At 36.9% G+C, this 22,798-nt stretch overlaps 2 protein-coding genes across 2 annotated transcripts; both read left to right on the forward strand.

Moving 5' to 3' along the window:
- The first annotated feature begins 4,809 nt into the window (after window positions 1-4,809).
- On the forward strand, window positions 4,810-12,943 carry tas1r3 (taste receptor, type 1, member 3). The gene is given in 12 exon segments (XM_032548349.1): window positions 4,810-5,078; window positions 5,181-5,445; window positions 5,447-5,482; window positions 6,428-6,784; window positions 8,248-8,622; window positions 8,624-8,665; window positions 8,754-8,963; window positions 9,053-9,173; window positions 10,902-11,014; window positions 11,016-11,273; window positions 11,737-11,973; window positions 11,975-12,943. Coding segments are annotated over 12 exon segments (2,586 nt in total). The 5' UTR covers window positions 4,810-4,872; the 3' UTR covers window positions 12,341-12,943.
- A 1,118-nt stretch (window positions 12,944-14,061) lies between these two features.
- On the forward strand, window positions 14,062-21,517 carry odad1 (outer dynein arm docking complex subunit 1). Its single transcript, XM_032548395.1, is given in 16 exon segments — window positions 14,062-14,551; window positions 15,293-15,371; window positions 15,479-15,581; window positions 15,676-15,856; window positions 15,942-15,992; window positions 15,994-16,068; window positions 16,184-16,297; window positions 16,423-16,490; window positions 16,567-16,751; window positions 18,134-18,268; window positions 19,149-19,231; window positions 19,417-19,588; window positions 20,149-20,312; window positions 20,386-20,486; window positions 20,571-20,661; window positions 20,788-21,517. Coding segments are annotated over 15 exon segments (1,638 nt in total). The 5' UTR covers window positions 14,062-14,551; window positions 15,293-15,304; the 3' UTR covers window positions 20,836-21,517.
- Window positions 21,518-22,798: the final 1,281 nt, after the last annotated feature.

The following is a 22,798-nucleotide window of genomic DNA, read 5'->3' on the forward strand; positions in this document are numbered from 1 at the left end:
TTTCTCTGATTAATGTTCTTACTAATGTTCTGGGTCTTTATTCAAGTCTTTGCTCATTTTAATTTGTGCTCTGCATTTTGAGATGATGGACTGAACAGAGCTCTGCGAGTTGTTCAAACCTTGCCGTAGAGCTTAATAATCTGACGCTGCTTTAAACTTCTCCACAGTTTTATCCCCGATCTGTCTGCTGTGTTACTTGATCAATGTCAATGCTTTTTGTTCAATGAAACCAACTAACAAACCACTAAAATGGGATAAAAGAAGTGTTATATCCTTTCTAATAAGGTAGATTCCAAAGGCATTTGATTGAACTGGATATTACTCAGGGGTTTTTATTTGTAGACATGCATAATAATTCTTTCCAATTTACAATTATGTGCTTTATTGTGCTGATATGTGGTGCAAAATGTCAACAAAACAACCTTGAGCCTGTGGTTCAAGCACACAAAATGTGGAAAAGTTTAAGTTGTAGAAATACTGCATTAAATTAACATTGTAGCAACAAAGGGAAAATCTGTGAAACTATTGTGAAACAAAACAGCAAAGTACGTTCATGTGATGGTGACACACATCATCAATGAGAGTTTACCGTGACTGTACAACACAAAAAGGTACAAGGTGAGGCCATGCTTCAGAGGCAAAGCAGTTCAAGCATAAACAAGATTTTAATCTAAATCCACCATCTGCGCACAACAGAGGTTCTGTGCCCACACTAATCGCACACACCAGATCAAGGCAGGAGCATGTGAGCTTTTTTTCAAAGTTTCAGCAAATAAAGAGATCCCAACCATCAAACTTCAAACATCAGCTCAAGGCGCAAGAATGAGGTGTAGGTAGGAAAAACGGAGAGGCGGCACTAGAAGAAAAACACTAGATTTCATCACCACTCGTCTTACGTCAAGATGACTAACTAGATAGGCAATAGAATACCTCCCTTTATATTCAAGAACAAACCCTTCCTGTAACTGACATGCCTTCAAATCAGGCCAGTTTACAAGATTACATAAAAAACTGTCATGGCAGCAGAGAAAAGTTATGAATGGAGCCTGCAGGAGTGCATCTAAAAAGTTTGCAGTTGAGATGCAGAGCTGAAACTTTTCTCTTCTGTTGTTCTCATGACCAATCTCCAGTTGTTTCTATTTAACAATTATCACTGGTGTTGAGGAAGATCTCTCAATAATTACTTTGCATTGTGGGTTTTTTCCACAATTTCCAAATCAAATGAGTACTGAGCATTCACTTTGTGATTCAGAGGAATTCTTTCAGTCATGTGAAGCAAAGAGGAGACCACTCCCTGAGCTGATCCTGTTTACGATTTTGCATGAAAGTGAAGCTACAAAGGATCAGCACCGACAACAACCCACCTCTTTCTTAGACTTTTAATGCGCTTAATGTGTTTCCGTTTTGCCTTTGTCTTTAATTTTCTTCCTCAGGAAGCATTACATATGAAAGGTTCTACACAACATCCCCACTTCCTGATTTTCATGCTTTATTTAGGTTTTGCCTTTTAGATCATAGCTAAGTTCTTAGAGTGTCATTGGACACAATTATTATTGCCAATCAAGTAGATATTTTTGAAGATTCTGCAAAACTTACATTGTTAGATTGATGTTTTACGACCAGAGAAGTCCATTTATATCTTTCTTGGAGTCTGACATTCTTTATAAATATGGACAATAATGCTTCATTCATTTTGCACAGCTGAGATCCTTGTTTGTTAAATCAATATATGTTTTTGAATAGTTATTTTTTTAAAGAGTATAAATTATTAAATTAAATTGGTGGGTTCTCCCTTTCTACAGTGAGTTATAGCTCATGTCATCATTATTTCATTTATTAGTAAGCAATATTAGTCTGCATACTAGTGAGTTTATGTTGCAGCTTCGGGTAATTTAAGGTTTTAAATCAAATGAACTCCCTTGTTACGGCTGCAGTGGGTCTCTGCCCTTTTTCCTTGTAAGGGTTCTGGAGACAGGCCTTCTGCAGGTGTTATGTTTTTCCCTGATTGGTGACTCTGCTGCTTTAAAAGCTGCCGATGCTGCAACAGACAGGAGGCTTTTCCCCTCTCCCTCCTCAGAACCCCATTTGGTTTGGTTTGTATCTTATGGTTGAGTTTTGTTAGGTTTGTTTTGCATTTGCTTATTTCTGGTTGGTTATGGGTTTTGCATTAATTTATTTTGGTTTCTCATTTCAGGTAATTCCCTTTTCAGGCTTTATTTCTTTAGTATAATTTAATAAATTCAATTTTCATTTAATCAGAAAATCCTTGTGTGGTCTCCTTTAATGTTACCCCACCAAATGAGCCTGGTGGACGTAACACACTAAAATATAACCAACAAAGAAAGATTTTAGTGGAAAAAAATCATATTTTTACCATTTGTAGGTATGTGAAGTTTATATCAAATGAAGATTCGGAACTAGATAATAATTGTAATTTAACCTAATTGTAGAAATAATGGGTGTTTTAAATAATTTGGGAAACATTTTTATTACACAAGCTTGTATTTCCACAGTTTCTTCCATTTCTAATCTTGTATGAAAAATATGTGCTGCACTATTTTAAACAAATGTAGTTCAAACAGCTTTATGCAACGCTTGAGGATTTAAAGTCAACTATCAAACAGCTGTGTAGTTTTCTTTACTTGATGAACTCTGTGTCTAGTTTAAAACTTAATCAAACACTTATTTGCAAGTTCATATATCCTCTGTAGGTTTATGCAAATATCTTGGAAGGAAATATCAATGGATGAACACTTCATGCAAAAGAACATGCAAAAACAACACTGTGGTAAATGCAGAACTTGATACTAAACGTGTCAACATGTGATTTAAGATCAAAACAACCTTGTTTTATTAACATGTAAGTATTTATTAGAAAATAGATACGTTGGTGAGTTTCATGAGTGGCAACACGAACAATTTGTGATTAATGTATTATGGTGATGATAACCATCACATGTAAACTATTAGCTGACAGCGGATGAGGCTTTCTTGGGAAAACAACCTGAGGTAAGTAGGTTAAAGGAATCTGCATCATGAGCATCTCCTTATGGATAACTACACCAATGTGTGAACCGCAGGCAAATGACAAGAAAATTCACCGGAAAGATGAGCTTCAACAAGCTCACAGACACAGAATATGCAAAGTTAGAGTTCCTCTGTCTTACCTTCACAATATGAAAACTGGTTTTAAATTGCCTAGCAGTTTAGACTGAGGTTTTTATTGTCCTTCTAGAATTAAATCTCCACCAATTTAATTAAAATTTAAATGAGAATAAAAAGGTCGACATGAAAACATGTCCAGCAAAAAACAAGTTAAAACAAAAACTGAAAGTAATGCTTCGTCTCACTGTGTGTTTAGAGCTGGGGAATACAAATTGGATTTTGTATTTTCCAGACATTGTAAAGGTTTTAAAATTTTTTTTAGTTTCTTGTGCTACTTAGCTCAAAGCGCTTCAAAGTGTCCTGTATCTGCTACAGCATCACAAAAACAACTGGCAGAGCCCGACCCCTGCTAACAGATGTTTGTAAGGAGGGAAAAAACTTTCATCTCGTATTTACATCGGTCCTTCATTTGATCTTTCACTGACAGGCAGATGTATGCAGGCTTAGTATACATGGTGTAATTGCTTTAGGATTTTCAGGGGAGTTTCTACAGAAGTTGTGTGTTGCAGCCTTTAGGAGAGAGTTTATGTTTGTGTTTTTGGTTGATTCTGCATTTTTGTACATTTCTGAGTTTTGTTGTTAGTTACTGTTTCTCAAATTCTTGCGTCTCCATGCTTCCAGTGTTTCCCTGTTGTTTACTGGGTTCACCTTGAATAATTTTCTCAATCAGTCTTCCCTGGTTCTTATCAATCATCTGTCTCCTCTCCTCTGTATTGACCTCACTCCATTTCTTTTCGGATTTGCTTTTTGTCTCCCTACTTCTTGCCTGTTTGTGCTTTTCCCCTACCTCCTGCCAGTGACACAAATTAATTTTTTTCTCAATATTAGTACATTTAAAAACCTGATGTGCAATACATCATATCAACATTTCTTAAATACTGTTGCCAGTGACACTTTGTAGCACTCATGTTACAATGTTCATGTCAAAGGAAAAAAAATATTCAAGAATTCAAAACCAATTCACTGGAAATGCTGAAGAAATGCAAAACACAACCCACTGCAGTGACATTCAATAAACTAGAACATGCATTCCAATGATGCTTGTCTGTCAGATTTAAAGTATCTTAAAAATAATGCCTTTTAAGCAGATATTAAACATACTTTTCATTAAACACACCTTCTTTTTATGAAAAATTCTCCCTTGGCCTGATGTAATATTCTAATCTTCAGTGTCATGTTTTCATTAGTTTGAAGTAGAAGATCACAGAAATAAAAACTTTAAGACATCGGTTTGTTTGTAATTAATCCATGTAATGTGTTTTACTTTGTGGATTGAGTTACTAAATTACTAAAGGGACTTTTCAGTAATGCTCTGATTCATTGAAGATGACTAAAAATCAGGCAGTCAAGTCACATTATAATACTGCTGTGTGTGCATCCATTTTTAAACAAAACAATGAATAGTAAATTATTGCACTTGCATGATGTATTAGTTGTAAAAGAACTTTACATTAAATTATTCTTTTACCTTTCATATAGTTCTATCTTTACTTTAGAACTGATCTGACGTTCAAATAATTTTCTGTTTTGAAATATATTCATATGTTTTTTCTTTTTCTTCTGTTTGTGTGACACGCCCTTAACTCCATGTTGAATGGCTTCAGGGGAATTACTGGTGAATTTGCATGCAGCCACATTTCTTGACACGCTGACACATATGTGCTCTGTTTTCCCGTCTGTCGCTGCAGTCTGTTGCTTATCTGCATCATGACTTCCCTCTTGTATTTGCTGTGTGCTCTGTGCTGGACGCTCAAGCCGTGCTGCAGCCTCAGCTCGCCTGAGTGGTTCCAAAACATCACCGCAAACATCTTCAGCTTGCCTGGAGATGTAACTCTTGGAGGACTTTTTCCAATAAACCATCAATCGAACAGCGTTGGTCTCATTAGTGAGCCGAACAGCATCAAGTGTGAAAGGTAATGTAGTTATGAGAAATCATTGCTTTTTTTAGATTTTCTCTGTTAAATGAGACCTAAACACATGTTTAAACTTAACTTGACTCTGATTTTCTTCCACAGTTTGAATGAATATGGACTTGGTCTCGCTCTGGTGATGAAATATGCCGTGGATGAGATCAACGGAAAACAGGATCTTCTGCCAGGCGTCAAATTAGGTTATAAAATGTACGACACCTGCACACATGCTTCAGTCATTGTGAAGCCCACTATCTCCTTCCTCACTGACAAAACAAGCAGCGCTCTTTCTGTGGAGTGTAATTACACCGACTATGAAACCAGCATATCAGCCGTCATTGGTCCTCATACCTCGGAAATGGTGTCAGTGCATCGGAAAACTTCTGGGTTTCTTTCTGATGCCTCAGGTTTGGACATAATTTTGTCTTACATTAAACTTTCAAATATTTGTAATATTTGTATGTCATTAAGTATCAATTTGTTCTTTTTTACAAAACAATTGTACAATTCTTTAAATCGTAAAAGTAAAATGACAGAATAAATCATAGTTCAAAATCAGGATGGGATTTTTCTCCCAAACTGTAAAGTGTGGCAGAGATCTAGCAATACTTGGAAGGTGATTAAGTCTTTGATGTTTGCACATCTAAATATTCTGGTTTATATCAACAATTAAAAAAAACCTTAAAACTTTATTAAGTTGTGTAGTTTGATAGTGCTATAACTGTTTGTGTCCTGTGCTGAGCACAGGGATCAACTTCAGGTATAAACACAAAACAGAAATGCCACTTTTGCAACTTTTTCAGCTAAAAGTGGAAAAAAAGAGCTTCATCTTTCCAATGACGAGTTTTCCAGTTCTACTTAGTCCTGTAAGAGTTTCAGTAAGCAGGTAAATGGCTGGAAGGGGGTGAAGGCATGTGTCACAGCCATGCATGCATGAACTCGAACTGAAGGGTAATAATCTTAGGTGCAAATGATCTAAAGTGCATCTCTGTGGACTGAGGCTGGAATAACCAGAGAAAACTCTTATTAAGTCAATATTTGATAGAAATTCTTGATTAAAATGTTATGTTGGAACGAATGCTAAGTTTATTTCTGCATGCAAAACAGTCTTGTTGCAAAATTATTGTCTATGGATGGTAACATCTGCCAAATATGAACAAAGACAATTTATTTTGTCTGAAATTATCAAATTTAGAAAAGTCCTGCCAACATTTATTTTTATTTTATTGCATTTAAGTGCACAGTGTAACATTATACCATGACTTTTGTTTTACGGTCACTACAAACTATGTTGACTTCAAAGTTGTTTCTTTATTCAAGTTTGTTTCATAATGTGATTTTTTTTGCCCCAGATTAGCTTTGGTGCCACCAGTGACAAATTCAGCGATAATCTTCTCTACCCATCATTTTTCCGCACGGTGCCCAGCGACAAATGGCAAGTGGACGCCATGGTTCAGCTTATGTATGAGTTTAACTGGACCTGGGTCGCTGTGATAGGCAGTGAGGAGGAGTATGGACAAAGCGGTGTGCAGCAGTTCTCCAAAGTAGCAGAGAATAAGTCTGTGTGTGTGGCCTATCAGGGCCTGATCCCAGTGTACACTGACCCCGGACCAGCAGTCCAAACCATCATCAACAACATCAAAACAACAGAGGTCAAAGTGGTGGTCGTGTTTGCCCTCCCAGAACCGGCTGCGTTCTTTTTTGAACAGGTTAGTGAAGAAGTATGGAGTGCTGAAAGAGTGCTGAAAGAGTGCCAGAATGTAATAAATAAAGAAATCCAGTATTTTATAGTTAAGCTGAGAAAAATACATTTAAAAATTCATCAAGAATTATTTAAGTTGAATTATGTGTTAAAATTAGGAAGTGATCCACTCAATTAACTTTTTAATAATTACTTTGGAACCAGATAATTGCATGCACTGTATAGAAGACATAACCATTTTTATGTTGTCTGACATTAAATCAGAGTAAACTTTTCCAGTTTTAGGTTTTCTATGACTCAAAATAATTTTATTTGCTACCTGAGTAATGAGATGGGAAGTTTTCCGATAATTTTTTGTTTCACACACTAAAATTACTCCACCTTTAAATCATTTGATAGAGTCTGGATGATCATGTCACGACTTTATAAGCTTGCATTGACGTGATTTACTGCCTCCTTTATTTGGGAACATTGGAAAATCAAAAGAAATCAGCTAAGATTTCTGGAAGAGAATGGTCGCCTTCCTCAAGTCTGTTTCACCCTTAGTTACAATTTCCAGATCCCAAATGTTCATATTTTAACACAAATTATATGCAAAATATGAAATGGTTAAGCCATCAACAATGTATCAAAACATCGCAAAGAAGATTAAAGTTTGGGCACAAACATTCTTCCAAATGTATAATGACCCTTAAATCAGTTACAAACTAGATTAGGGACAATAAAATTACCAGTTTTGACTGGATAATACAACATCCTGATCTCAGTCCCATACAAAATTTGTGAGCACAGCTGAAAGGCTGAGTGTAGTGACACCAGTTCTGTCAGGACGAATGGACCAAAATTTTAGCTGCAGCTCAACTGCTGTGAGAAACTTGTAGAAGAGAACCAAAAACGTTAAGCTGAGTCAAATCTTTTGAAAGGCAATTCTGCCAAATACTGAGATTGGCCAAATGGTATTACTCTGGCATTCAGCAGATGGAAATTATTTTGGTAACTCCATCTGATAAAAAAGTTTATTCTGATTTAATATCAGACAAAATGTCAAGAATCCTTTTATATATTGCAAATATACACAGTTTTAAAGGTATGTCTTGTAAGAATTACTAATGTAATAATTTAAACAGCTATTGTGGTCTTTAAAATAGACTAATGTCTTATATGTTAACATACACTTGAGGTCAGGTATTTGGCTTGTGAAATGCTGCATAAGAGAAGTATTACTAACCTCTAATGGTGTTGGATAAAAGAAATATATCAAATGTTGAAGAAAAATTGTGTAGTAGTAATTCTCTGTTACATTTTTTGTTCATCATACAGAATTGATTTTCCATTTCAACCTTTAATCAATTAATTACACATTTTTATCAGCTGTGGAACTCTGAAACCTGCCATAAAGCAACAAAACTCATTACATTTTAAAGGCACACTGCCATATCGATTAAAGTCATCTCGTCTCATTTATTCCAGGTCATCATGGAAAATTTAACAGGTGTGTGGATCGCCAGCTCAAGCTGGGTAATCCACAATCGACTCATTTCCATTCCCAAGATCAAAGACATTGGCACAATCATTGGGTTTGTTGACAAGTTGGATAGTCTGGATTTACTGACCAACTACACAGAAGCACTCCTCAGAAAAATAAGTGAGGAAAGAGAAAATAATGCTACTATGCAACCAAAGTCTCATAATCCTGACAATCCATGCCCACAGTGTTGGTACCTGTCACCAGCCAACATCACCTTGGTGAATGACCTTGCAGTGAAGAGACTGGGCTTCGCTGTGTATTCTGCCATCTACACCGTAGCGCAGGCACTGCATACGTTGCTTGAGTGTGATTCAGGATGGTTGTAATTGGAGACCAGATTCAAAAATCTATCCCTGGAAGGTAACATTGGTTAAAAGCCCTACAGCTGACTGAGCACAGCTAAAAATTAGCATGTTTTTTAATATTTGAATTACATCTGGTTTTGCAGCTGTTGGAGGTCCTGAGGAATACTTCTGTTAACATAAGTGGCACAATTTTAAAGTTCGACGAAAATGGTAACCCAAATGTCGGGTACAACTTGTTGGAGTGGATCTGGAAGTCCTCAGACAAAGTTGCCTTCAAAAATGTGGGAAATTATTATCAAAACAAACTGTTCATCAACACATCTCGCTTTGAATGGCACACTGAGAACTCAACGGTAAATTCAGTTACTTCTTTGAAATACTTAAGTCAACTTATATGAAAAAAAGTTTTTTTTTACTTTTCTTCTCAACATAACTGTTTCAGGTTCCTCTGTCCACCTGCTCAGCGCAGTGTGCCGATGGCCAGGTTCGCAGAGTCAAAGGCTTTCATTCCTGCTGCTATGACTGCATTGACTGCTTGGCTGGCACTTACCAGGCAAATAAAGGTAGCGTGATCGGCCATGCTTCTGTCCTGTAAATGAGTAGATGTGCATTTTGAGTAATGGGAAATTGAATATGGACTTGGTCTCGCTGACCAACATTAAGCATGTAGGCTAATAAGCTTCATTAATCTATCAAAAATCTATCTCAAGGTACAGTAGATCTATTCTCTAAACCATAATATTAATTTAATAAATGTTCCATTAAGTAAAAGGAAATTCACCAATTAAGACTGAGTGAAAAAGTGTGAAGTCAAAATATAACCGAAGCATTTATTGGTTGTACATCAAGAATTAAAGAAGTGTCTTTGAGTCGACAACTCTGAGTTCTGATATCAAATCTTAATTTGAATGGGAAAGCAAAAGTGAGGAGGAATTTTATGCATCTAAATCAACTTTGATTTGTCAGCTTCTCATACCAGAAGCAACGAAATCAAGCAGGAAACAGAGACAGTGGGTCAGACGCAGCTGTTTACCTTCTTTCTCCAAGCAACTTGTGTTTTTGCTCCAGGGTTCTTTCACCCTTGATGACTCTTTTTCTCTTGACAGAATAGATAGTTGTGGGGTGTTTTTCTAGCTTTGTTTCTGTTGTTTCGGCTCAGTTTGTTCAATGGGGTTGTGGTTCCCTGCTTTGGACGCAGGCTTTGAAGCGGGCTTATGAAAAAAATCTAAAAGGAGTTCAAATATTTACATGGGGGTGCTGAGCATGGCAGCATTATGGATGAAAGACAACTTCATATAAAAATTAGATGAACGTCTAAAATGAAGAACAATGGTGTATGATAGAAGACACCTTGACTTCTCTTGTTTCATGAAGATGTTTCACCCCTAAACAAAGATACTTCTTCAGTTCTGGACGTAGCTTTACAAATAGCAGTCAGAATAGTCACACAAATAGGTGGCCTTGCTCTTCTTTCAGGAAGGTTTCACATCAATTCCCGCCTTGCGACGTGTACCGAAGTAACTCACATGGCATCTAGTTTGGGTCGTCAAGCAACAACAACCCAAACACTGAGCTGAATGGAGGGTAGGGTCAATGACTCACGTGTCATAATGGCCCATGAGTGACCTTAATTAATGTAATTAGTCTGCCTATTATATAGAAACCTTTTACTTCCAACCCATGTTTACTGGAGTCTCAGAACTCAGCAGATGTCAGAGTCATCATGAGATGCTCGGTTGTCCAATCAGAGGAAAACTTTGAAAAACTTAGTCATGTCAGATTGCGCTACCAAAGAAGGATGGATTCTATTTTTGTTTTTTTGATGGGGTTTTTTGTCATATTCCTTAGAGAGAGAGAGAAACTATAAATGTCAAAAATCTGTTATTGTAGCTAAAATCATATCATTAGACTGAAGGATCAATGTTTGGGTTGTTGTTACTTGATGAACCAAACTATATGTCATGTGAGTTACTTTGGTATAAAATTAGCAGAATTTCTATATAACAAAAAACATTGACAAGCATTTTGGCAAAATTTGGACATAACACAGAGATGTTGTAAAAAAAATTAAATTTTAACACTACTTGAGTGGGATAGTGTGTTGTTAAGATTAGATTTAAAAGGTTCAGCAGGTAGTACTGACGGTTGAAAAGTCATATTGAAGAAGTATGCATCCCACAGATCAATCCACCATCAGCAAAAACATTAACTTCTTTCTTTTTTATACAGTCACTATTACCTTCAACCATATTCAGACTATGATCGAGTTCTGTTTCTTTTTCTGTCTCTAGAGGACATCCAGTGCACCAAGTGTCCTGACCGTCAGTGGTCCAATGATCGCAGTACTAACTGCACACCCCCAATTTTTGAAATTTTGGGATGGGACTCAGATGATGCCCTGAAGGATTATACTGGCGGTTCTTGTGCTGCTTATATGTCAGGTGTCAGTGGTCGTAGTATTCCTGATCCACCGAGGAACCCCACTGGTGAAGGCCTCAGGGGGAGTCCTGACCTTCCTGGCTCTACTCAGCTTGATGGGAGGCTGTTTGAGTTTGTTTCTCTTCCTGGGGGAGCCTGGGGATGTGGTGTGTCATCTACAACTCCCAATCATCACTATTTTCCAAACTGTAGCTCTCTCCATTATCTTGTCTATCTCACTGCAGGTGAGTACTTTCAGGTGCAATACTGCACCCAAGTGGCAATATCTAGAAACTACATGAGCGCAAGAAACGTGGTTTACTGGCAAATACTGGCATTCTTCTCTAGATTGCTATATTTTATATGTTTTAAAAATAATTAATAAACCAAATAATTATCCAATATCTTCAGAAAATAACTTATTTTAAAGATAAATAGATTAATAATTTTCATTCAGGAGATTAGCTGATTGCAGTGCTGAAAGTATGATATTTCTACTATCTAGACATTTTATGGATGTTTGTTAAAATAACATTGTAAGAGAATAACATAATTAAAATATTTTTGTTTGCTTAATTTGGGAATACATGTCTCCTATCTGCCTTTGCAGTTGTTTCTATTTGTCAGATTAAGTCAAACAGTCACAAAGAGATAAACTTAAGAACCTGACACCTTTCAATTATAATTCAAACTCTTCTTTTCAAACAGATATTCCTTGTGACAGAGTTCCCAAAGAAGGTCGCTCCCCACCTGCGTACGCTCCGAGGCCCTGGAAGCTGTCTGTTTGTGCTGATCTGCTGTTCTATTCAGGCTGGACTGTGTGGCTGGTTTGTTCAAGAAGAACCCTCTCTTACGGAGTATAAGCTCAATATGGAGATCAATTTCATGAAGACCTTTTTGCCATGCCCTGTGTCTCCAGATAAACTTGCTGTCATGCAAGGCCTTCAATGCTGCCATGGCCCTTGTGTCATTCATGTCCACCTTCATGGCAATTAAACCTCATCATCAATACAATCTTGCCAGGGATATCACCTTCTCCACTCTTATCTATTGTGTGATTTGGGTGATCTTTATTCCAGTCTATACAGGGTTGACAGCAAATATACTCACTGTGTCGAAGAATAAGTCTATTGTCCATGTTTATTTCACTCTGGCAGGTAACTTAGGGATGGTGGTTGCTTATTACTTTCCAAAATGCTACTTGCTGCTTAAGAATCCTGATTCCAACACTCCACAGTACTTCTGTACTTTCTTAGAAGGCGTCCCACCAACACCGGCCCAGGAGGAGCCACAGCCACCACCAGCCAAATAAGCTATCAACCAACCAACCAGCCAACCATCCAGTCATCCAACCAACCACCCAACCAATCAACCAATCTACCTACCTACCGACTGAACTCTATTACCCTGCTTATTTCACCTTAAATGTTGCCTGTGGGTTGAGCTGTAGAGTTCAGCATGTGAGTTACACTTGTGAAAAACTCCTCTTCCCTAATGCCTAATGATGGTAGAAGTGCACCAGCAGTGGTCGTATTTATTCATTCTTATAAACTGAGCTTTGCTTAAACATTATTAGTGCTAATTTTCACAAAGGTTTCTCTTTTATTAGAGAATACCTCCAGAATTGCATGACAGAGAGGATGTAATAGGCCTGTCTGCAGTCCTGACCTCAACCCCATAAAATTAAGAAAATGATGGACAACTCTGACCATCCTCTTCATTAGACTGTTTGGGAAAACAAAGTGTCTTCACTCAGAGGCTTCTTCAAATTTGCTGTAACAGAGACTGTTACAAAATGTCTTTCCTGCCAATTACCATCACTATTTACAATAACTCTTTGAAGAATTTGAATTAATATGAGTTACAGCCACATTTAATTTCCCTTTTGGATCAATAAAGTATTTCTGAATTTGAATTTAATTGAATTAAAAGACTTGTGTGGTACTGTTTGTGCCAAGCTGACCATAAACACATTGTATGACTGGTAAGACATGTTGTTGGAGGAATGGTATCCCATCCCACAGCAGATGATCAAGCTGGTGACCAACCAAAGTATGAGGTGGCAGGATGTTGTAGGCTGCACAGAGTTCATCCACACTTCTTTACTAATAGCCAAATAAGATGAAAATAGAGATGACCTGAGAAGTTTTTGAAGTGGCCCACCTACAAACTGTTGTTCAACCTGCTAACATATTTTTCTTTCAGATGTTAAAGGATTATAACAACACATTTCAACATTGTAACATATTTAGGTGAAAGGGATTTTGACCAAACAGAAACTCAATTTTCCTTTCTTTCTGTGCTTTGTTTATAATGTATGAACTATACACATGCTCCATTTTGTTGTTTTTTGTGCAATAGTTACATTATGTTCGTGCTTCAGGGGTGATTTTGTAAGAAACTGTCCTGTTCAAATAATTTATTTAAAACATTTATGCAGACTTCTAATAATTGAATTATAATTAAACATCACTTTCTCCCCCCAAAAAAATCCTATGTGTCCTTATTTCTAAACTTTGTGGATGAAGTTTAGTCTTTGAAATAAAGGCTAAAGGCTAACTGCTCACCAGTTAGCCTTTAGTTTTTGGACAAGTTCATTTCGCAAAACCCTATTAGTAGCTTAGCTATAAATGGTAAACAGAAAACAAGTGATCTCATTTGATCAATGTGATCTGAATCGTCTTTTCATGCTTTTCAGAAGCATGAAAAGATGTTTCAAACTCCAGCTATGGAACTTGTGTTTATTACTTTCCAAAATGCTACTTGCTACTTGCCAAGTGTGAAATTTTATAATAAAAGAATGAGTGACCGGTTTCTGATATTTAGCTTTTATTTATTTTTTGTTATTTAGCTTTCTTTTCTCAGCTTCAACACAGGTTCATCACATTTAAAATGAAATTGTGTCTAAAAATGGTCATATATTAACATGTTTATATATAACTCAATGTTAGCAATCTAAACATGTTAAATCTAAATAATATTAGACAGTATTAGATGCACATAGCATAACAGGCATGAATACACAACATCTACAAATTCCTCTGAAGAACATAAACTTTGTCCATTTTCTTTTTGGAAAACTGTTCAACTTCAGTTTGATTGGATGGAGAAAGTTTAGATTGAGGCTAAATCCATAAATGTATTTTATCTTCATCCACCGACAAAGGGGAGCTAATCTCACAAAATACCACAAATCACGAATCGTCTGTTGTAATTACAGTTTTTGTTCGTAGATTAAAAAGATAAAACACTAAGAAGTCAATATAACTAATCAGGGAGGGAATCATGGAAGTTGACAGACATTGATAGCTGTGCCTGACGCCTGACAGTCGCAGCCCTGGGAGAAATTAGCCCTTGTTGCATAGCAACGGTTGCCGTTAACAACGTGTTAACAACTTGTTAACGGCAACCGTTTCATATACATTGTGTTAACTTGTTAACAGCTGCTGCTTATCTCTGGGGAAGTTTGTAAGTTTTTGTTGGTTGTTGTTTTAAACCCTAGTTACGACCGGCAGCTGTTAAGGTAAGTTTTCTTTCGCTTATCTATTAGAACACTCTCACTATAACACGACTTTTATAGCTTGTACAACAGCTACCATTGGTGTATGTTGCTCTTGCGCCGTTAGCACAACTAACCGCAAATATATCCTCGTCGAAAGAGGCTAATGGCTGAACCGTTGTAAGCTTATATGTTAAATGTGAAACAACTTGGATATTCGGCACGCATTAAAATGCGGTTTTCTCTTTCTTTTTTTTAATGGGTTTTTAATAGACAGCTTAATCACATTTTCATGCTGCAAAGAGCCTAATGCATGGGGAAACAAGTATATTTAGCCAAATGTCTTGTCTAGCTTTCACTAATAGGTTAATGGTCATTTTTCAAAGATATACATTTCCAGTCAGAAGTTTATATGCTCTCATCATTTCCTTATACTACTGTATTTGAATAGTTCACTTTCCAGGATAAACTGATTCTACACTCAACTGAAAAGATTAAAAAATATAGTTGAGTTTGATACAAATAGACTGAAAATTACACACACACACGCACACAAGCTCAATATTGTATGCATACACTCTCTAAAAAGTTGTTATCCCTTAGAGATCCTATTTCTCTTGAGTAGCATGGTTGCTGCACATCCCTATGGTGTTGTTACCTGAAATGTTTAATCTTAGTTAATGTCAGAGTAAAAAGTTAGTTGTGTTAGTTTTCAATGTATACTAGTATTTAATTTATTTTATTTTATTTTTTTTTTTAAAGAAGCTCATCACAACAATGGCCCAGGGAAGATCTGTCATGAGTGGACGTTCGGAAAATCTTGAGATGGATGCCGATGAAGTGGGTATGTTATTGCTTGATATATTGTTATTCAGCTATAAATGCTAGTGCTTTCTCAACATTTGTTATGTCACACAAAATACTAAAATGTTTATCTGATATTTTGTCAAGCAAAATTGGAGATTGCTGAACTTCAAAATCAGTACAGGATCATGAAACAAAGAGACCAGCGGGGTTATGAGATCCAGGCTCGGGAGCAAATCCGCAAGCAAGAGTGAATAAAGAACAGAAACGCGTTGAAATTTGATTGTCACATCTGTGTGTGTTTCACTTAACCTTTTCAAGTATTTTTTGCTGTCTGTTTCTAGAAAGGAAATTGGGAATCTGCTGAAAGAACGAGAGGAGGTGATTCGAAATCTTAATGCCCGCAAAAATTTGGCTCGTCAACAGCAGGACCAAGAGGAGGTCCGGTCTTTGGTAGAGCAGAACAAAGCACTAGACAAAGAAATGGAGAAGGAGAGGGAATGCCAAAAAAAGCTGCAGACAGAGGTCTTTTTTTCTCTCATTTTTTTATTTCTTTTGATTTTTGGACAAACAAACCACAGTTTATGTCACTGGTCTGTACTGTGTATAGATATTGAACATGGAGATGAGATTGGCAGAGATCAGAAAAGGGGGGGGCGGTAAACAGTCTTTCCCAAAGTGCAAAGGCACGGAAGGTCAAGAAAATTATCCGCGACATGGAATCCAATGTGAAGAGAGTAAGTTACAAAAAATATAACAAATGAGACTGGTAACGCAAGCTTCCAAAGGTTGCTGTCTGTATGTTTTTCTTGTCTTTGACTTCTTCAAATATTTCATATACCTTGTGTTGAGGCTTCCACTCAATTCAGTGGTCTGATGACCAAAAACAACCAACTGAAAGAGGAGCTGGGCACTCTTTGTATAGAACGAGAACATTTCCAGAAACTGCGCAATAATTTAGCAAAGGTTAGAGGCCATGCAAATTATTTAATCCAAGATTAACAAAAATATATTTGTAGTTTTATTTATTTTGCAGTGTAGCTGACAGTATGTTTTTTTTTTCTTCTTCTCTGATATAAAATGTGCTTTAGGAGGTGCACAAACTCCGTAAGAACATTGAGGAAATGACGAGGCTGTCCACTTCTGCTTACGACATCAGGTGAGATTTAATATTTTAGTTTGGCGTGGAGCAAATCAGGGTGAAGTGAAGCTCATTTTTATAATCTGTACTAAAGGCAGGAGGCTCTGGCCAGGATGAAACTGCTGAGAGAGAAGGCAACGAAGGACCTCATTCAGTGCAACACTGAGATGAGAGAACTTGAGAGGCTTATTGCAAACGAGTTTACCCTGAAGAACTTCATAATGACCAAGTGCAATGAGGAATTGGGGTATTACGATGACAAAATGGCACCAGGACAATGTAGGACCATGCTTTCTGCTCAGATGACTCTGTGTATTGCTCTGAATTTGTTGAAATGGTATAATCAATTCTTATCAATTTAGCTTTTTTTACTGCCACTGAGAAAAATACAAATAAAAGAAACTACCTCAGTCTACATAAAACTAGAAAGTGACTTGCAAAAGTCCTTGGGCTGAAACCTACCTGAAACTTCAATGTATTTTACTGGGATTTTATGTAATAGACCAATACAAAGTACAAAATACAATTGGAAGAAAACTGAAACATTATTTTTAATGTTTTAAAGTTTGATGTACATTAGCATTGAGACCCTTAGAGCCAGATCATTACTGAAATATCTTTGACTGTAGTTAGAACTGCAATTCTCTAGAAGCTTTCCATATCTAAAAACTGAATTTGTGCCCATTCTTCTTTTCAACATTCCTGAAGCTCAGTCAGACTGGCTGAGGGGAGTCTCAACAAGATTCAGGTCTGGACTTTGACTGGGCCATTCTACCAATCAGTTATGTCTCGATACTGTAAACCATCTTGGCTCTTTTTGCATGTTTTCGGGTTTTGTCCATGCCAGCATCTTCTGCAGTTACTTATAAATACAGGATCGCCCCTGTATTTATCTCCATCAAACTTTTCACTAACTCTGACCAGCCTGTCCACCCCAGCTGAAGAAAAGCTTCCCCACAGGATTATGCTGCCTTCACCATGTTTCTTTAAGAAATTGGTGTTTACTTCAGGTGATGTGTAGCATTTGTTTTCTTTCAAACATAGTGTTATGTATGTGGGTCAAAGAGTTCAAAGAGCTTTGTCTCACCGGTCTGGATCTCCTTCTTCCACTTGTTTGCCGTTTTAACTGCAACTGCAAACTGGACTTCTTACGAAATGCCTAAAGCTTGTGATTGTGTTTTATAACCAAACCCTTTTTTAAACCTTATCACAACTTTCCCACAGCCTGTCTGCTGTGTTCCTTGGATTTCAACATTCTGTTTGTTAACCAGTGATCCTCTAAGGGTTTGACAGACGGTTGTGCTGCTGGTGTAACACATAAAATCTCAATAAAATATTATGGCTTTAATTGATCAAAATGTGAATTCGTTCAATGTATATGAATAATTTTGCATGGTAATGTAAGTTTAAGTTCTTTTTTATGAACCTAGGAAAGTAAATTTCTTAGTGTGCTCCTGAAATGTTCAAGAAATAGCTGGTAGCTTTAGCTTTACTGTTTCAGTCAAAATCTTTTTATATGCATTTGTGTGTTTTATATGTATATAGTGTCATCACTATAGGGGTATTTCTATATCCTTATAGAGGTAAAATAATTTTAGAACCTGAGTAAAGGCACATTCTCCGTTGATTGTGCTCAGATTTTGATTATTTTTGTTTATTAGTGCCAGGTGCAAAGGCACTCAGCAAGATGCTCTCAGGAGAACAGACTGTGGAGAACTTGAAGGACACGTTTGAAAAGCTCCAGGCAATAATGGGCGAGAAAAACCTGGACCAGCTGGTCAATAGTTTCATCGAGGGTGAGACTTTTATACTTATCTATTTTTAGAGACAGAACTTCACACAGTCTGTTTCACTGTGGAACAAATGTAAATATTTTTTATGGTCGTCTGTTTCAGTCTGAGCCACAAAAGTAACTTTTCAGTCATGCTTGCAACAGGCTTCCTCAATTAAATAGGCACCAGCATGACATTATGCACTGTTTATGCAATGATGTGAGCAAAGCAGTGCAAAGTCTTGACTTAATTTGAATGTTTTTTTGGCTTTTCAAATGGTCTTAAGGAGTATTAAAGCCTTTCAATGTTTTCTTTGGACTTTGACATTGTTTTAATTTATGTTCAGTCCAGGCTGAACTGTTCATATGGAAAAGTTTGTTATGGCTAAGACTGTTAATTCTGACCTCCAAATCAGTTCGGACAAAAAAATGACAAAAGTACATTCCACCACCCTCCATCTGATTTTTACTCAACTCTAAAGCAAGCTAATTAAAGAACATCCTGTTTAATGATGTATTCTATCATTAAAATACATCAACATTTTCACGTTTATTACATTTAATGAACAGGAAAAAAAAACATACATTTCAGGATTTGATCACCTATTAACTATTCTGAGACGAACTGTGTAGCTTTCAGTCAGATCAATTGTTTGGCACATAATTTATTTTTTAGCAATTTTTCACATTTTTAAGCCTCCATTGCCAGATATTCTGTCCTGGTCATGCATATAATCTAGAGAGAAGAATAAATAATAAAGCTGCAAAAGTCCAAAGATAACTTTGAAAGCACAGAAAACTTTTGATCAAAATTACTTTCATAGACTGCATATGTATATGAATGAAAAGTTTAATGCATTTAACATTTCTGTTTTTTATTAATGTATTCCTCTTTTGTTGAGTAGCTAAAGACCGAAACTTGGCCTTTCTCAAATTTGTCAATGAGCAAAACAGTGAGACTGTGAAACTGAAGGATCAGATCAACAAGGTATTTTTTCTGGTTTGCTTTAACATTTAAAAAAATATATTTTTCTTTTTATATATATTTAGTGTAGCCTGCCTACTTTTTTCATACACTATAACGTGGTTAGTAATAAAACAAGGTTACAAATAAACTAGAGAAGGTGTGTCTTGTTTCCTTGAGATTTGTAACAGTAAGTCTGTGTGTCACAGCAGATCAAGGAAGAGATGGAGAAGTTTAACCGAGAAGAACTGGAGCAGGAGCAAAAGCATCTCTCTCTGCTGAAAGACATGGAAGGAAAAATAAACGAAGCTGAATCTCAAACAGAAACTTATGCAAGCCAAGCTGACACCATAAGCACAATTCTGGATCAAATCAAAAAAGGTTCAGCAATGTTTTACTTTATTTCTCTTTACATTTTATTCTCTGCTTTGCTAAGATTTCTAGTACCAGATACCAATACAATGAAGTTAAAACGAATAAAATAAATCAAACTGATAACATAAAATTAACACTGTGTAATTAAAGGTGTATGGTTTTGAGTTGCTCTCAAATATAAATTGATATAAAGACCCATAAAATCTTAATGAATCTAAGATAAATGTGTCTGTATTGAGTAAAAAAACAATATAAAAACTAAACACAATCGGGCGTGCCGTGGTGGCGTAGGGGTTAGCGCGACCCGTATTTGGAGGCCTTGAGTCCTCGACGCGGCCGTCGCGGGTTCGACTCCCGGACCCGACGACATTTGCCGCATGTCTTCCCCCCTCTCCTTCCCCGTTTCCTGTCAGCCTACTGTCATATAAGGGACACTAGAGCCCACAAAAGACCCCCTGGAGGGGTAAAAAAAAAAAAAAACTAAACACAATCATCATACTGCATGTGATGTAGAGAAATAAAAATACATCAAGGTAGTTCTCAAACATGCTCTTTTCATCCGTCAGGGGTGGACAACATCTTCAAAGAGGTCGGGTGTGACTACGCAGCAGTGGAGGAAAGGCTGGGATTCACTTCTGGGATCACAGAGAGCAACATCATAACATACCTGGATCTCATAGAGGAGAAGACCAATGAGCTGCTCTCTGTGCAGGCTTTCCTCAAGTTTAAGGTTGTGCCAGTTTTGAAAGTATTATTGGTGTTTGCAGATCCTCAACCTGTAAGAAATCATGTGTTTTGTGCAGGAACTGAAAGACGACTTCGATGCAGCCGATCTGGCCAGAAACTTTCTAGGTCAAAATCCTGACCTCAAGCGAGAACTCAGTGTCCACACATCTCTTAGCAGGTCGGCCTTGTAGTTTGCTTTGGAGGATAAATTTGAGCATATAAACGCATGATGCTCACGGCTCTGTTTTGTTTTACCCATCAGTTTGGAGTCTGGTCCAGAAGAACCTCCTATCACTGATGAGGACGACCGGCCACTTTCACATGAGGAGCTTTGCAGGAAAATAATGAGACGGGTCAGTTCAATAAAGCCACAAATCTAGCCTGAAATGGCTGCAGATGACCAATATGAAGAGAAGTTTTTTGTTTAGTCTTTTTCTGAACAGCTTAACTGATCTTCTTTATATGATTCCTTGATTCAGAAAGCAGAGTGGTCATCAAGGAGTCACTTAAGCTACAAAAGTCTGTAACAAGCTTTAGTGGCAAACAGCACATCCAGGAGGATGGACTCATGCGGTATAAGCAGTGTTCTGTGGAGGATCCTTAATAATTAATTTACCTTAACAAGCTCACAACTAAAATTTTCATTGTTGATGCTGCTTTTAATCAGACTTATCAGCCATTTTCCAAGAGACAGCACTGTGTATACAGCATGACCCACTCATATTCAAAATGTATTTGAAATATCAGACAAGGTTTGTTCAATTATAAACTGACTGCTTATCAGCAGTTTCATGTCTTAATAGTTCTGCTGTGCACACAATCTGAATTCACTGAAGCAATCTTTAAAATTCCCTTTTTCCCAGTTAGACACCTGTATCTGGTCTTTGATTAAAATCAGCAGCAAAAATGTAAAAGAAAATATAATTTCTGATTAACTGTATTCTTTCAGCTTCTGATTTTGTAATATTAGATTGAAACTTTAATTTTTCAAAAAACATTTGCAATGTTAAACTTTTAAAAAATGTTCAAAAGTGTGAAAATAGTAATTTACAAAGTATGTGATTGTTACATTTTTTGTAGTTGTGGCTAATGTGTGTTGTAATTTTTAGCTTTGTGTTAGTGTGTTTAAGAATATTGATATTGTTTTCACCTTATGGAGAGATTTGTGTTCCAAACGAATTACAAAATATAAAATAACTTATAAAATGATGGCCTCATTGGTGTGTTTTCTATAATTTTGAGAAAGCAGAAGGCACGGTAAAACTATTTTTGATTTATGTAGAATCAAAATGTTTCAAAAGCAGTTTGGCTCCACCTGGTGGTGGCACAGTAGACAGACAGAAGAAAGAATATAAGACATTGATATATAGAGAACATTTTCAGAAACTGCAAAATAAAAACTGCTGCTTATATCTATGCTTATATCTACCCAATGAAGGGTAGGTATAAGCATATTCTGCCAGTGGGAGTCTAATGGTACAGGTGGTAGTGCAGGGGAACATCCACAAACAAAGTTCTTGCATAATGAGGTCAAGGTGAGATGTAATATAGTTCATGGAAAGGAACTTCTCTCAGCTAACCAGATGCCCAACCTGCCTCAACTGAGTCCTCTCAATATGGACGAACAGCAAAATGTCAAGACATATCCAGGAAGTTACAGCTCAGATACAAGTAGGTCTTCAAAATACACTATATAATGATACCAGCTATTTTAATTACAAAGTGGCTTACAGATAATAAAACTTTTTGGGCGTGACATGACGAAGCACCGATCTAAATCCAATAGAAGATTTGTGAACAGAAGTGAAAAGGTGTGATAGAGCGAGGGAGCCTCCCATCCTGCCGCAGTTGCACCAGTCCTGTCAGGAGGAATGGGCCAAAATCCCAGGAAATGTGGCAGAAACCTGAGCAAAGATAACACAAAATATCTGACTTAAGTCATAAATTTAAGGTGGAATTAAGAAGGTTTATGTAACATCTCCTCAAATTCTCTTTCTTTACCATTACGCTGACACTTAGGAAATACAAAATAATTTTGGTAATCAATCGACTCAGAACAGGAAAGTTTAATCTGATTTGATGTGTGTTTTCATGCAGACTGTGTAAATATTTGATTTTAACTGTATTCATCAATAGCTGACATGATGAAGGTTTCCACCTCAGTGGATCATCATAAAGGACACTTTGTGTGCAGAAACAGCCTCAGGCTTTGTCTAGCAAGGATGTCGACTCCTGTGGGCTCAGATACATCTGGGCTGGAGCCTCCCGAAGCAGAAACATGTTTTGTGGTCTCACAAATGTTTCCTCATTCACATAATTCCTTCCAACTTTCTCCAGACTTGAAACCATCTTTGGCAGAAATTCTAAAGATGCTTCTTGTCCTTTGAATCCTGAAATAAAGTTTTCCATTAAGACACTGGTTTCTTTACTTACACCACAAACAGTTAACATACAGTCGGTCCCTGTGTCTGCGCAGTCTGCTACCTATTT

The sequence above is a fragment of the Xiphophorus hellerii genome, chromosome 20 (assembly GCF_003331165.1).
Source record: "Xiphophorus hellerii strain 12219 chromosome 20, Xiphophorus_hellerii-4.1, whole genome shotgun sequence".
NCBI classification, from domain to species: Eukaryota; Metazoa; Chordata; class Actinopteri; order Cyprinodontiformes; family Poeciliidae; genus Xiphophorus; species Xiphophorus hellerii.